We start from the raw sequence: 15,304 nt of genomic DNA on the forward strand, positions 1-15,304 counted from the left end.
TTTACATAAAGCAAGCAGATTTGTCCACTCCTGTGGCACAAAAACTTGAAAAATATCCCTTTATGGTACATTTAGAACAGATTAAAAAAAAGTGTGTGATTAATCATTAATCATGAGTTAACTCTGGACTATATATATATATATATATATATATATATATATATATATATATATATATGTGTGTGTGTGTGTGTGTGTGTGTGTGTGTGTGTGTGTGTGTGTGTGGTGCTCAGCATAAATGAGTACACCCCTTTTGAAAAGTAGCATTTTAAACAATATCTCAATGAACACAATTTCCAAAATGTTGACAAGACAAAGTTTAATATAACATCTGTTTAACTTATAACGTGAAAGTAAGGTTAATAATATAACTTAGATTACACATTTTTCAGTTTTACTCAAATTAGGGTGGTGCAAAAATGAGTACACCCCACAACAAAAACTACTACATCTAGTACTTTGTATAGCCTCCATGATTTTTAATGACAGCACCAAGTCTTCTAGGCATGGAATGAACAAGTTGGCCACATTTTGCAACATCAATCTTTTTCCATTCTTCAACGACCTCTTTTAGTGACTGGATGCTGGATGGAGAGTGATGCTCAAGTTGTCTCTTCAGAATTCCCCATAGGTGTTCGATTGGGTTCAGATCAGGAGACATACTTGGCCACTGAATCACTTTCACCCTGTTCTTCTTCAGAAATCCAATAGTGGCCTTAGATGCGTGTTTAGTCATGTTGGAAAAGTGCACAACAACCAAGGGCACGGAGTGATGGTAGCATCTTCTCTTTCAGTATAGAGCAATACGTCTGTGAATTCATGATGCCATCAATGAAATTCAGCTCCCTGACACCAGCAGCACTCATGCAGCCCCACATAAGGACACTGCCACCACCATGTTTCACTGGAGGCACCATGCATTTTTCTTTGTATTCCTCACCTTTGCGACGCCATACAGTTTTGAAGCCATCAGTTCCAAAAACATTTATCTTGGTCTCATCACTCCAGAGTATAGAGTTCCAGTAGTCTTCATCTTTGTCAGCATGGGCCCTGGCAAACTCTAGGCGGGCTTTTTTGTGCCTGGGCTTTAGGAGAGGCTTCTTTGGTGGACGGCATCCACGCATGCCATTCCTCTGCAGTGTACGCCGTATTGTGTCACGGGAAATAGTCACCCCAGTTTGGCTTTCTACTTCTTTTGATAACTGCAGTGAACTTGCATGCTGATTTTCTTCAACCCTTCTCATCAGAAGACACTCCTGTCGAGGTGTTAACTTCCGTGGACGACCTAGACGTCTCTGTGAGATGGTTGCAGTTCCATCTTTCTTAAATTTTTGTACCACTTTTACTACAGTATTCTGAATGATAAGTAAAGCTTTGCTGATCTTCTTGTAGCCTTCACCTTTGTGGTGGAAAGAAATTATTTTCTTTGGGGAATTCTGAAGAGACAAGTTGAGCATCACTCTCCATCCAGCATTCAGTCACTAAAAGAGGTCGTTGTTGTAGAATGGAAAAAGATTGATGTTGCAAAATGTCGCCAACTTGTTCATTCCATGCCTAGAAGACTTGGTGCTGTCATTAAAAATCATGGAGGCCATACAAAGTACTAGATGTAGGAGTTTTTGTTGTGGGGTGTACTCATTTTTGCACCACCCTAATTTGAGTAAAACTGGAAAAAATGTGTAATCTAAGTTATATTATTAACTTTACTTTCATGTTATAAGTTAAACAGATGTTATATTAAACTTTGTCTTGTCAACATTTTGGAAATTGTTTGTGTTCATTGAGATATTATTTAAAATGCTACTTTTCAAAGGGGGTGGACTCATTTACGCTGAGCACTGTATGTATGCATGCATGTATGCATGTATGTATGTATGTATGTATGAATGAATGTATGAGTGTGTGAGAGAGAAAGAGAGACCTTCATCTCATCCATCCAGTCCATGATGTAGAGCATCTCCTGGAAGACTCTCTGCAGGCCCAGGTTGAGTTCCAGTCTTTGGCGTCGAGCTCTCAGGAGCTCCAAGAGGTAGTCCCACAGCCGCAGAACATTGTCTTTGCGGACCGTGATGCGTTTGATGTCATGGTAGTTCTCGGTCTCCAGCTCGGAGGCTACAGCCACTACCACCTGCACACGCTCCTCGTACGCAGCGATATCCGTCTCGATGGCTTCGTGCTTCTTGGTGGCCGCCTCCACGGCTTGCAGATCAAAACCAAAGTTGTCCTGGATGGGACAAGCAACAAGGCTGAAGAGATTACCAAGTGTAACTGTCATGTTATGTCGTTAGGAATTTTTCTGCCTTTTATAAAATGCAAAAATATACTACAAAACAATCTGTAGCTTGAAAGACAGCGATACTACATTTGGCCACAAGGGTTTGCCGAGAGCTAAAAAAAAAATATTAAACACAAGAGCAAGTGAGAGGTTTCATGTGATATACAGTGCCTTGCAAAAGTATTCATCCCCCCTTGGTGTCTGTCCTGTTTTGTTGCCCTACAATCCAAAGACATGCAGTTAGGTTAACATGGGGCAGCCTTGGGCTGAGGTGCCCTTGAGCAAGGTACCGAACCCCTGACTGCTCCCCGAGCGCTCTGGTGTGGCTGCCCACTGCTCTGAGTGTGTGTGCATGTGTTCACTGCTTCAGATGGGTTAAATGCAGAGGATGAATTTCACTGTAAAGTGATGAATAAAGGTTTCTACAAGCTGGAATTAAAATGGATTTTTGGAGGGTTAGTACCATTTGATTTACACAACATACCAACCACTTCAAAGGCGCACATTGTTGTTTTATTGCAACACAAACAATAGTTAAGATGAAAAAACAGAAATCTGGAGTGTGCATAAGTATTCACCCCCTTTCGCATGAAACCCTTAAATAAGAGCTGGTCCAACCAATTCACTTCATAAGTCACATAATTAGTTGATTAAGATCCACCTGTGTGCAATCAAAGTGTCACATGATTGTCACATGATGTCTGTAGAAATCAGCCTGTTCTGGAAGGACCCTGACTCTGCAACACTACTAAGCAAGTGACATGAGAACCAAGGAGCACTCCAAGCAGGTCAGAGACAAAGTTGTGGAGAAGTATAGATCAGGATTGGGTTATAAAAAATATCCCAAATTTTCAATATTCCACAGAGCACCATTAAATCCATTATAGCAAAATGGAAAGAATATGGCACCACTACAAACCTGACAAGAGAAGGCCGCCCACCAAAACTCACAGACCGGGCAAGGAGGGCATTAATCAGAGATGCAACAAAGACACCAAAGATAACGCTGAGGGAGCTGCAAAGATCCACAGCGGAGATGGGCGTATCTGTCCATAGGACCACTTTAAGCTGTACACTCCACAGAGCGGGGCTTTATGGAAGAGTGGCCAGAAAAAAAGTCATTTTAAAAAAAAAATCATCACATTTGGAGTTTGCCCAACAGCATGTGGCAGACTCCCCAAACACATGGAAGAAGATTCTCTGGTCAAATGAGACTAAAATTGATCTTTTTGGCCATCATGGGAAATGCCATGTGTGGCACAAACCCAACACCCTGAGAACACCATTCCTACAGTGAAGCATGGTGGCGGCAGCATCATGCTGTGGGGATATTTTTTTATCTGCAGGGACAGGAAAGCTGGTCAGGACTGAAGGAAAGATGGATGGCGCTAAATACAGGGCAATTCTGGAGGAAAACCTGTTTGAGTCGGCCAGAGGTTTGAGACTGGGGTGAAGATTCACGATCCAGCAGGACAATGACCCTAAACATACTGCTAAAGTGACACTGGAGTGGTTTAAAGGGAAACATTTAAATGTCTTGGAATGGCCTAATCAAAGCCCAGACCTCAGTCCAATTGAGAATCTCCGGCATAACTTGAAGACTGCTGTACACCAATGCAACCCATCTAACTTGAAGGAGTTGGAGCAGTTTTGCCTTGAGGAATGGGCAAAAATCCCAGTGGCTAGATGTGCTAAGGTAATAGAGACATATCTCAAGAGACCTGCAGCTGTAATTGTAGCAAAAGGTGCCTCTATAAAGTATTGACTTTGAGGGGGGTGAATACCTATGCACAGTCCAGATTTCTGTTTTTTCATCTTAATTATTGTTTGTGTCACAATAAAAAAAAACAACCCAAAAAAAGTCCACCTTTATAGTGATAGGCATGTTGTGTAAATCAAATGGTGCTAACCCTCCAAAAATTCATTTTAATACCAGCTTGTAATGCGACAAAACAGGACAAACACCAAGGGGGATGAATACGTTTGCAAGGCACTGTATGTGAACTAACAAGGCCGTAATGATGTGTAACCGTGTGTATGTGACATACCTGAGAGACAAGTCTCTGGTTCTCGCTGAGCCAGGTCTCCCTCATCGCTGCCTTGCGGTCGAACCGGCGGGCGAGCTGCTCCAACTTCTCCTGGCGAATCAGCTCCGTCCTCAGAGCCAGTTCCCGCTCATGCTCTGCCTTCTCCAACCTCTCCCATCCCTACATACACAAATCAACCATCAGTCAAGCCAGAATAAATACCCTTGTTTTACAGTGCAAACACCATCTCCAATATATTCATCTTTAAATATTCTAAATAGTGTCAAACATTTTGAATATTCTACAAGAACAAACACTGCAAAAGGCTTATAAAAGGATACTTTGATGTATGCAACCAAGGTTTCCAAGCATTTGTACAGTTCAATTCAATTTTATTTGTACAACACTTAAGATGGAATAAAACTGTTCAGTAGGAGCAGAATGTGAATAAGAGACCTGGGATGCACACAGGACAGTCTTTATGATTACAGCAACAGTTCTTGGCTACAAGTCCACACTCTTGATATCTCCTTGGAATATTTAAGAGTTACTCCATGAAATTGAGTCGTACGGTATATGAGCAACGAGGCATGTAGCGCCGAGTCAGCTATAAGCCATGCACGACGAGATTGAATGAAATAACAGTTTTATTATATCCACATTCACTGGATGTTGAGAAAGAGAGCATTTTTATATTCATTTTTTGCAAAAATCGATAAATAAAAACTTTATACAAAACGTCTGACAAAATCATTTCCGCTTAGAATGTAAACAAACCAGTGAAATGACCGGAGCAATTTGTAAAAAAATGCTATAATAATAATAATAATAATAATAATTCTTGAAAAATAAAAAAAGGTACGTTCTTACCATCAAATACTTTCATGCCATATTTTGTTGCTTATTTTATATTTTTTCAGGGTTTTGTTTTTGAGTTTTTATTTCGTCCTCGGTTGGTTCAGCAACACGCTTCGCCATTTTGTTTTTCTCACAGTATATGAGCTGATATCCTAGTCATAGAGTAGCCAATCAGAGCACGCGATTGCTCATATCCAATGAATGTGGACAGAAATAATACAGGTTTCTCACAAACTTGGCCTAAAAGTTTTCTCCTACGTCAACATTTCACAGTATACTTTTGAAGATTTTATGCCATTCTAAACCACTTTTTACTCATTAACAAATACAGCTGCAGACGAATGAATCCATGTTAAAGTATCAATTAAATCAGTAAAATTTCACCTTTTTGACCAAGTTTATTCAATCAAATGTTATTTGAATCCCTGGAATAAATGTGATATTTTACAGCCAAGCAACATGGAAATATGATACCTTGTTGATGTCGGATATGAGTTTTCCCTCTCGAGGTATGTAGACTTTCTGATTGTTGGCGCGCATTTTGCTCTGAATGGTGAACAGCAGGACCTCCAGGTTGCCTTTTTCTGTAAACCTGCATAAACAAAACAAAAATCAATCATCTGCCTGTTGTTGACATTTAGGATGTTTCCACCAAAGTTCATTTTAAATAAACCATACTCAGTCCTGTGAAAGTGGACCTGAATGGGAACAAGCTGCATATGGACTTGGTGCTTTTGGTGTTCACAATACAAGGGGACTCGGTTCTTTTCGAGGAAAATTTTAACACTGATGATCTCAGACCACTAGTACACAACAACAACTCATTTACCATAGTTTACCAGTGAATATGTGTAACACTCAATAACAGGCATGCAACAATATATCATTTGAAGATAAATCATGATATAAATTTATCACGATTCGAACTGATGAAATAAAAACTGAATCCTATTTATCATCAGGTTGCATGATCTCTTAGTTTCTCCTGGCTGTAACTGTGTTGTTAACGTATAATAGCGGGAATGCACACGACTTCACCCTAGGCAGAAGCAACACAGCTCTAATGCTGTTACAAAACACACACATACACACAAAATAGGAAAGAGCTGTTGTGTGATTGACTATACAAATAGATTTAAAGCAGAACTGAAGGCAAATTATTTATTATCAAAATTCTATTTCTCATTTCATTAAATACAGGAATGCATTTTTGATAGCTATTTTGTCACTGCTATAGCAAGTTATGAGTGTTTGAAATATGCTATGTAATACATCAGTCCATATGTCAAAGCAATGGCCATAAACGAGATTCGTTGAGACCTGTGAGAGACATCGTAGGACGGAAGTAAAATGTACAGCAGAAATCAAAGTGACCAACATCTGCCAACGTCGTCAAAAGATGTGCGCGCCCTCTTTTGAATGCTGATGTCATCAAGCTGGAAGTTTTGTTTGCTTTGATACCAATCAGAAAAGTTTGAAAAAAGTAGGCAGTAATCGTCATTTAAACTCGTTTTTGTGCAATATTTCATTTGGAAAACAGTTTTCAAAATGGTGGCACGGACACCTGGCTGACACTTCATGTTTCGAATTCTCGCACAAGTCTTGTGAAGATCGCGCGGATAAGCGACGCCTGCTGTGGACCAAACTAACTACATTCAACATGGCTATGAACCGAATAGGCCGATAAGTGTAAGATTTAATTGCAATTAGTTGCCAATATGAGTCACGATATAAGGTTGCTAAAACCAAAAACGTAATTGAATAACACGTTAATTGAGAAATAAAGCAAGTTTAAAAATGACTTCAGCTCTCCTTAAACAAGAAATCAGAGATCTCTCTTCACAGACGACCGAAAGCTGAAGAAAAGATAAGCAAATGGAGGCAGTACAACTGTTCAGACAAGTTTATTAAGAAAAGACCTATTGGCTATTAACTTTAATTTTGAATAAAATGAATATTTTAGTTAATAGGCTATTATATTTTACTCCAACATTTACAAATTTGTGTAAATAATTACTGTTGCTTATTAAGAAAATTATTTTTTTATTTAACAAAGGGAATATTTAAGTTGATAAATAATAGGAAAATAATTGTTGCATTTTTTGGTGATAAAACTTTCTTCATTTAATTTTCGAATCATGAACCCAATATCGTGAAATGAACTGAACCGCGAATTGGGTGGATCGTTACATGCCTACTCAATAGTGATGCTGAAAATGGTGGATTTACATGATGCTATACCATCAAAATCAACTCCTGCTTCATGCCACAGAGCTACTGACTGTAGTTAGGCGTATCAGACGCTCGCTGGCCATGCTGTGAAAATTGTGCATGCAGACGCTCATCTAAGTTTCCAAATCAGTCATTGCTTAAGTCTTGAATATTTTCTATAGTGAATACTATCATTAAAAAGCTTAAACTTTCTGCTTTCCAAAGAAATTTCTCTCGTTAAGATCTGTTCAGTACTTTGGGAGTAACGGCAGGTTGAAGTTGGTACAACAGAGAAAACACTCTCTGCTCGCGGGACGTCGGGAAACTGCCGGTGATTTTTGGGTCAGGCTCTCTCTCTCTCCTCATGAATATCAATCAGATAACTTTTATAGGGATACTCTGCAGCGTTCACTGTTTTTGATGAAGTATTCAGGAATATTTTCCATCTGCTAGTTTTGACGTTATGCTTCACAGGAGACTTTGAAGTGAATTTTCATAGCTTTACCTACTTACTTTTTCAAATCAAACTAATGTAAATAAATAACCATTTTAGAATATAACTGTAGTTTTGACGAAAGATACTGAGATCTTAGTGGTCAGAATGAGATTTTAGAAAAGCAAAAGTCAGAAACACGAGTGTCAATTTCAATTCAATTAACTGGAATTGTTTACTCGATGTGGCTCACACAGTTTTTTCTCAAGGTTTGCCTTGAAAGCTGTGAATATTAATTAAAAATAATTTATATTCTTTAATTTCAACACTAGTAGGCCCTATTTAGAAATAGCACAAAGAGGATACTAGAAGCCCTGCGATGACCTGATGACTTGTCCAGGGTGTACCCCGTCTTTCGCCCGTAGTCAGCTGGGATAGGCTCCAGCTTGCCTGCAACCCTGTAGAACAGGATAAAGTAGCTAGAGATAATGAGATGAGATGAAGATACTAGAAATATTCTTTTGTTTTATTTTGATAGAGAACGGTAGATGTGAATGACATTCAGTGCTTATTTATGCATATTTTATAATTAATATTGATTTCTCCTTCTTTGTGATGTATAAATGAGAGTTAAGATCAGCTTTATATTGCACAAATAAAGCCATTTGGTGAAACTTTGAAGGAGTGTACTGATTTAACATGTCTCATAATTAGCATAATTAATACTAATTAAATATTTATTTGCATAATTTATTTTTACCAATTTTTTCAAACTTTGTATTCAGTATACAGCCATCTATGTACCTGCCCATTTCCATGTAAATATCTTGAAAAAGAATACACAGTTATTATGAAAACACATTTGATCTCATTCATTAATGAGGCTCATTTTGGACCATGTGATCCGAATACATATTACGGCAGTTTTCTAAAATTAGGCCTTTTTTTCAAATCTTTGATTTGTGATATTTCAAGAACGGATGAACATTTTAAATCTGTAAAAAGTATGTTGCTCTGCATTCAGTTCTGAATTCAATGAGACCAGTTTCAAGCAATTTGAATTGAATTTTTACCCGATATGCCTCTTGTAGTCCTGGCTGATGTGAGTGGTTGAGGGAGATAAATTACATGCATAAACTACATAAATTACACACATACTCTGTATGTGCAGTGGAATCAACCCCTACAGTCTGGGAAAGAAGGATTTGTCATACGATCTCGAAAACTACCTTTCAGTTGAGTTCCCCGACATCTCGAACTATCTGGTGTTGCAGACATCCTTCTACACCGCAAAACAGATGAAAGCGTGGAAGAGTATGGAGGCTTACAACTTTTTTGTATGTGGCTGGGTAAAGGACCTCGGGATCAAGTTGCTGCCGAATGAATCCTGTATTGTTTTTGCCTGTGTAAGTATGCTTTTTTTTTTTTTTTAAAGCTTTTCGTTTGCATCTTTACAACGAAGCGCTGCAAGTTGAAGTGTAAACAAACAGTTCGTTTGATTCGCACTTGAGTTGGCTCTTATCTCTCAGGTAAATCATTTCCAAAGATCATCAGAAACCCCTTTAAAGACCTGGATCTTAGCCCATGTTTACATTAGACCGTATCAGCGGATCATCAGATTAATGTTTTTAAAACGATTAGTGTGCACACAGCAACACCAATACACGGATACGCTCGGCTCCGCAGGCATCCTGCGCTCCAAATCACTCCGCCCTGAACAGCGAGTGCCCTCTGGAGGGTGCGCACTCCGGCCTTGCGCAGCTCACAGAGCGCGCGAGTGAAGTGCACAAGCTGTGATTCGGGACTGAGCCATTGTGTGTGTGATCCCAGCGCATATCACTTACCACTTGCAAGTGGAAGGATGGCAAGCCTAAAGACAATCATAACTACACAATGGGCAGTATTTGCATCAGTATTTGCAGTATTTTCATACTTTTATACTCTTTAATGAAAGGTGATACAAGGCGGAAGTCCACGCCGTTTTTCAGCAGTCGCGTCACATGACCAACGCCAGCGAATCAGGAAGGTGGATGTCACAGTGACGTTGTCCAATGACGACGCCAGCTAGAGCTCAGCACAGCGTATCCGCGTATTCTCAATGTTTACACAGCACCGGAGCAGACACGATCTGGATTGAATACGTGGACCCTGGCGGATTCCCGTTTCCCGGCGTTTCCAGGCGGTTTAATGTAAACGGACAGTGCATCCGCGAAGAAAACGAGACAGATACGGTCTAATGTAAACTTGGCCTTAGTTAAACAAGACGGAGAAGTGATCACGGCGCATTGTAACTGTACGGCTGGGGAAGAATTTTGTCGCGACCTTCATGCATATGGACTTTGTGAGGAGTAAACAAAGAAACAGCTGGGGACTTTAGCACTTTGTGACTAAAAGAAAAAAGTACCATAAAACAACGACAAATAGCAAGAAAAATACTTGGAAAACACTAAGGCCATAGCTGAGAGGGAAATACAAACCTTTCACCAAGTGATCACTGCAAACTCGAGCATGCTTCGACTCGGCTCCCTTCGATTTCAGTGAGAGGTTCAAAAGCCACCTTTCTCGACGCCTTTTTGTGAAATCCTGTGTTCGTTCACCCTTTTTTATTAGTTCACGAGGAACCCTAAAGAAACTTATTAGTTTCACGGTTTAATCGCATCAAACAACCTAAAACAATGCAAGCGTAAGGCATTTTTCATGCCAGCAATGCAGCTTCTCCGTACAAGCGCTTTGTCAACTGAGCTTTGGTAGACCACCAGCTAAAGTTTTGAATAACTAATGAGGTGGATGTGATGTCACATGAAACCCAAGAATGCTATTATTACTGTTGCCTAACAGGTTGAGTTCTATCGTATTTGTAATTGCTAGTGTCACACTGGCTCTATTAGCATCTCTCTCATGTTGCTATCTGATACTATTGAGAACAAGAGTGCTCCGAGAGAACAATATCCACTGCTGGCAACTATATCTATCCTCTAAGTGCTTAATACACCCTCATGAAACTGTCAAAGTACAAGTTTGGTAATCAAGGGCTGTAACTCTGGTAAAATGCCATTGAATTGAATGAAATTGCAATATGCATATTACCAACATGTAACAAAGAATCCTGTCAAGTTTTGTGAAATTCCTCCAAAAATTGAGAGAGGAGTTGATTTCAGAAGGTGAGTACCCTTCCTGGGGTGGACGGACATTGCCACGACATAATCCCCCTTAGGGCCTTTCGGGCAGCAGGGGATAAAAACTCAAGTGGACCACAAAGGAATTGTACTCTGACCACCTCTGAGACTACTTAGAAGACTGAAACGGACCAAGTCTGAAAACACCGTTTAACACTGATCTCTGCTTTTCATATCTTTGATGCTACGGTCATATTTGGAACAGGGGACCTTATAATATGGACCAAAATCATACTACTGCTCAGGAAGAAGGAAGAACGGTAACATGTTCTTCAGTAGAAACTCACTTAGGAGGTTTCTCCACTGTTCTGTAGGTGTTAAAGGCCTGAAGCTGCTGCTGCACTCCAACCAGAGAGTTGGCAAACTTGCGATTATTGAGGATAATGATGGTCTGTTCAATCCACTCCAGCAGGTCCGAGGCCAGGGATTCGTACTTCTCAATCATCTTCTCGGTCTCGATAGCGTTATCTAGCACCTACGCACAAGGAATGCAGTCAGAAAGTATACAACAGCATTTGAGAAGATTCAGTTACTGCTATTAACCTGCAAGCAGAGACATGCTTAGTAAGCTTATCAGTCAAGCTGGGGGAATGCTGTCTTTACAGGAGTGTGCATCAAATTTACCAGAACACTAGCATAATTTAGATGCTTATACATGAATTATTAAAACGGGAAACGAAAAATATGATAAAACGGTTTCCGTTCTGTGCATGCATCATTATTTCATGACCTTGATTTGGGATCTTGCTGCGTCATTCACTTGTGCGCACAAAGTCACTGTTGGCGCTTGGGGATAAAAAAATAATAATAAAATGCAAATTAATAGGACGTACTGGACCAAGTGCTATTAACTTCTGTAGAATGGGGAAGGAAGCCATGCTGTTAAATTATGACTGAGACAGAAATACACTGACAACATACGAGAATCCTATTTGATGTTTATTCCAATGCTTGCCCTCTTCGGAGATATAGAACTGGATAGGACTTATTTTTAAAACAGTTCTTACTTTGGTGTGACACTGCATATTATTCTAGCCACATTCACTGGATATGAGCAATCGTGCGCTCTGATTGGCTACACTATTACTAGGATATCAGCTCGTATACCATGAGGAGAGAAAAACAAAATGGCAGCGTGTGTTGCTGAACCAACCGAGGACGAAATAAAAACTCTACTCGAAAACAAATCTCTGGGGGGGGGAGCAACGAAATATGAAATGAAAGTATTTGATGGTAAGAACGTATCTTTTTTATTATTATTTTCAAGAATTATTATTATAGCATTTTTTTTCACAGTTGCTCGTCATTTCGCCGGTTTATTTACATTTTCTATAAAGTTATCTATCAAGTTTGCAAAAAAAAATATAAAAATGCTCCGTTTCTCAAAATCCATTGAATGTGGACAGAATAAAACAGTTATTCTACTCAATCTCGTTGTACACAGCTTATAGCACCTCGTCGGCTATCAGCTCATATACGACTCGATTTCATGGAATAACTTAAATATTTGACAGCAGATAATCTACAGTGGTGCTTGAAAGTTTGTGAACCTTTTAGAATTTTCTATATTTCTGCATAAATATGACCTAAAACATCAAATTTTCACACAAGTCCTAAAAGTAGATAAAGAGAACCCAGTTAAACAAATGAGACAAAAATATTATACTTGCTCATTTATTTATTGAGGAAAATGATCCAATATTACATATTTGTGAGCGACAAAAGTATGTGAACCTTTGCTTTCAGTATCTGGTGTGACCCCCTTGTGCAGCAATAACTGCAACTAAACGTTTCTGGTAACTGTTGATCAGTCCTGCACACTGGCTTGGAGGAATTTTAGCCCGTTCCTCTGTACAGAACAGCTTCAACTCTGGGATGTTGGTGGGTTTCCTCACATGAACTGCTCGCTTCAGGTCCTTCCACAACATTTCCATTGGATTAAGGTCAGGACTTTGACTTGGCCATTCCAAAACATTAACTTTATTCTTCTTTAACCATTCTTTGGTAGAACGACTTGTGCGCTTAGGGTCGTTGTCTTGCTGCATGACCCACCTTCTCTTGAGATTCAGTTCATGGACAGATGTCCTGACATTTTCCTTTAGAATTCTCTGGTATAATTCAGAATTCATTTTTCCATCAACGATGGCAAGCCGTCCTGGCCCAGATGCAGCAAAACAGGCCCAAACCATAATACTACCACCACTATGTTTCACAGATGGGATAAACAACTTATGCTGGAATGCAGTGTTTTCCTTTCTCCAAACATATCACTTCTCATTTAAACCAAAAAGTTCTATTTTGGTCTCATCTGTCCACAAAACATTTTTCCAATAGCCTTCTGGCTTGTCCCCATGATCTTTAGCAAACTGCAGATGAGCAGCAATGTTCTTTTTGGAGAGCAGTGGCTTTCTCCTTGTAACCCTGCCATGCACACCATTGTTGTTCAGTGCTCTCCTGATGGTGGACTCATGAACATTAACCAATGTGAGAGAGGCCTTCAGTTGCTTAGAAGTTACCCTGGGGTCCTTTGTGACCTTGCCAACTATTACATGCCTTGCTCTTGGAGTGATCTTTGTTGGTCGACCACTCCTGGGGAGGGTAACAATGGTCTTGAATTTCCTCCATTTGTACACAATCTGTCTGACTGTGGATTGGTGGAATCCAAACTCTTTCGAGATGGTTTTGTAACCTTTTCCAGCCTGATGAGCATCAACAACGCTTTTTCTGAGGTCCTCAGAAATCCCCTGTTTGTGCCATGATACACTTACACAAACATGTGTTGTGAAGATCAGACTTTGATAGATCCCTGCTCTTTAAATAAAACAGGGTGCCCACTCACACCTGATTGTCATCCCATTGGTTGAAAACACCTGACTCTAATTTCACCTTCAAATTAACTGCTAATCCTTGAGGTTCACATACTTTTGCCACTCACAGATATGTAATATTGGATCATTTTCCTCAATAAATAAATGACCAATTATAATATTTTTGTCTCATTTGTTTAACTGGGTTCTCCTCATCTACTTTTAGGACTTGTGTGAAAATCTGATGACGTTTTAGGTCATATTTATGCAGAAATATAGAAAATTCTAAAGGGTTCACAAACTTTCAAGCACCACTGTAAATGGCACACCGAGTAATCTGACCCATCTCTGAATTTGCACCAATTTCTCAGGGTAAATAATGATGTACCTTTCGGACTCGAGTCGTTGTCTCACCTTTCCAATACGTTTGCCTTCCACTTTCAGGGCCTTCATCTTGGAGAAGTAGTGATAGTAAGTGACAACATAGGTGATGATTGACTTTTCATCAGGATGGTCAACGCTGATATCTGCATTAGACAGAAACACACGCATCATACATACACATTTCAAAGTGTCCGTGTCCCCAAACATCAGTCAAACTTCCAGGAAGAATACAACCCTGATTCCAAAAAAGTTGGGACAAAGTACAAATTGTAAATAAAAACGGAATGCTGGCCAGTTCAGTACCCGGACCCTTCTTCTACGCAGCCATGATGCTGTAATTGATGCAATATGTGGTTTGGCATTGTCATGTTGGAAAATGCAAGGTCTTCCCTGAAAGAGACGTCGTCTGGATGGGAGCATATGTTGCTCTAGAACCTGGATATACCTTTCGGCATTGATGGTGTCTTTCCAGATGTGTAAGCTGTCCATGCCACACACACTAATGCAACCCCGTTCCATCAGAGATGCAGGCTTCTGAACTGAGCGCTGATAACTTGGGTCGTTCTTCTCCTCTTTAGTCCAAATGACATGGCGTCCCTGATTTCCATAAAGAACTTCAAATTTCGATTCGTCTAACCACGGAACAGTTTTCCACTTTGCCACAGTCCATTTTAAATGAGCCTTGGCCCAGAGAAGACGTCTGCGCTTCTGGATCATGTTTAGATACGGCTTCCTGAGCCCATTTTGTGATTTCCAATACAGAAGCATGCCTGTATGTGATGCAGTGCCATCTAAGGGCCTGAAGATCACGGGCACCCAGTATGGTTTTCCGGCCTTGACCCTTACGCACAGAGATTCTTCCAGATTCTCTGAATCTTTTGATGATATTATGCACTGTAGATGATATGTTCAAACTCTGCAATTTTACACTGTTGAACTCCTTTCTGATATTGCTCCACTATTTGTCGGCGCAGAATTAGGGGGATCGGTGATCCTCTTCCCATCTTTACTTCTGAGAGCTGCTGCCACTCCAAGATGCTCTTTTTATACCCAGTCATGTTAATGACCTATTGCCAGTTGACCTAATGAGTTGCAATTTGGTCCTCCAGCTGTTCCTTTTTTGTACCTTTAAC

At 39.9% G+C, this 15,304-nt stretch overlaps 1 protein-coding gene across 4 annotated transcripts in view; it reads right to left on the bottom strand.

Moving 5' to 3' along the window:
* The window catches only part of LOC132883352 (spectrin beta chain, non-erythrocytic 1-like), a 202,851-nt gene that overhangs the window by 101,574 nt on the left and 85,973 nt on the right, over positions 1–15,304 (bottom strand). For all 4 annotated transcript variants that reach the window (XM_060916867.1, XM_060916869.1, XM_060916865.1 and 1 more), the window contains 5 exons: positions 14,202–14,314; positions 11,268–11,455; positions 5,635–5,752; positions 4,324–4,482; positions 1,922–2,224 (listed from right to left, as the gene is read on the bottom strand). In XM_060916867.1, coding sequence (XP_060772850.1) covers positions 1,922–2,224; positions 4,324–4,482; positions 5,635–5,752; positions 11,268–11,455; positions 14,202–14,314 — 881 coding nt within the window. The remainder of the gene's footprint in view (positions 1–1,921; positions 2,225–4,323; positions 4,483–5,634; positions 5,753–11,267; positions 11,456–14,201; positions 14,315–15,304) is intronic.

Source organism: Neoarius graeffei, chromosome 3, assembly GCF_027579695.1.
Source record: "Neoarius graeffei isolate fNeoGra1 chromosome 3, fNeoGra1.pri, whole genome shotgun sequence".
In the NCBI taxonomy this organism is placed as follows: Eukaryota; Metazoa; Chordata; class Actinopteri; order Siluriformes; family Ariidae; genus Neoarius; species Neoarius graeffei.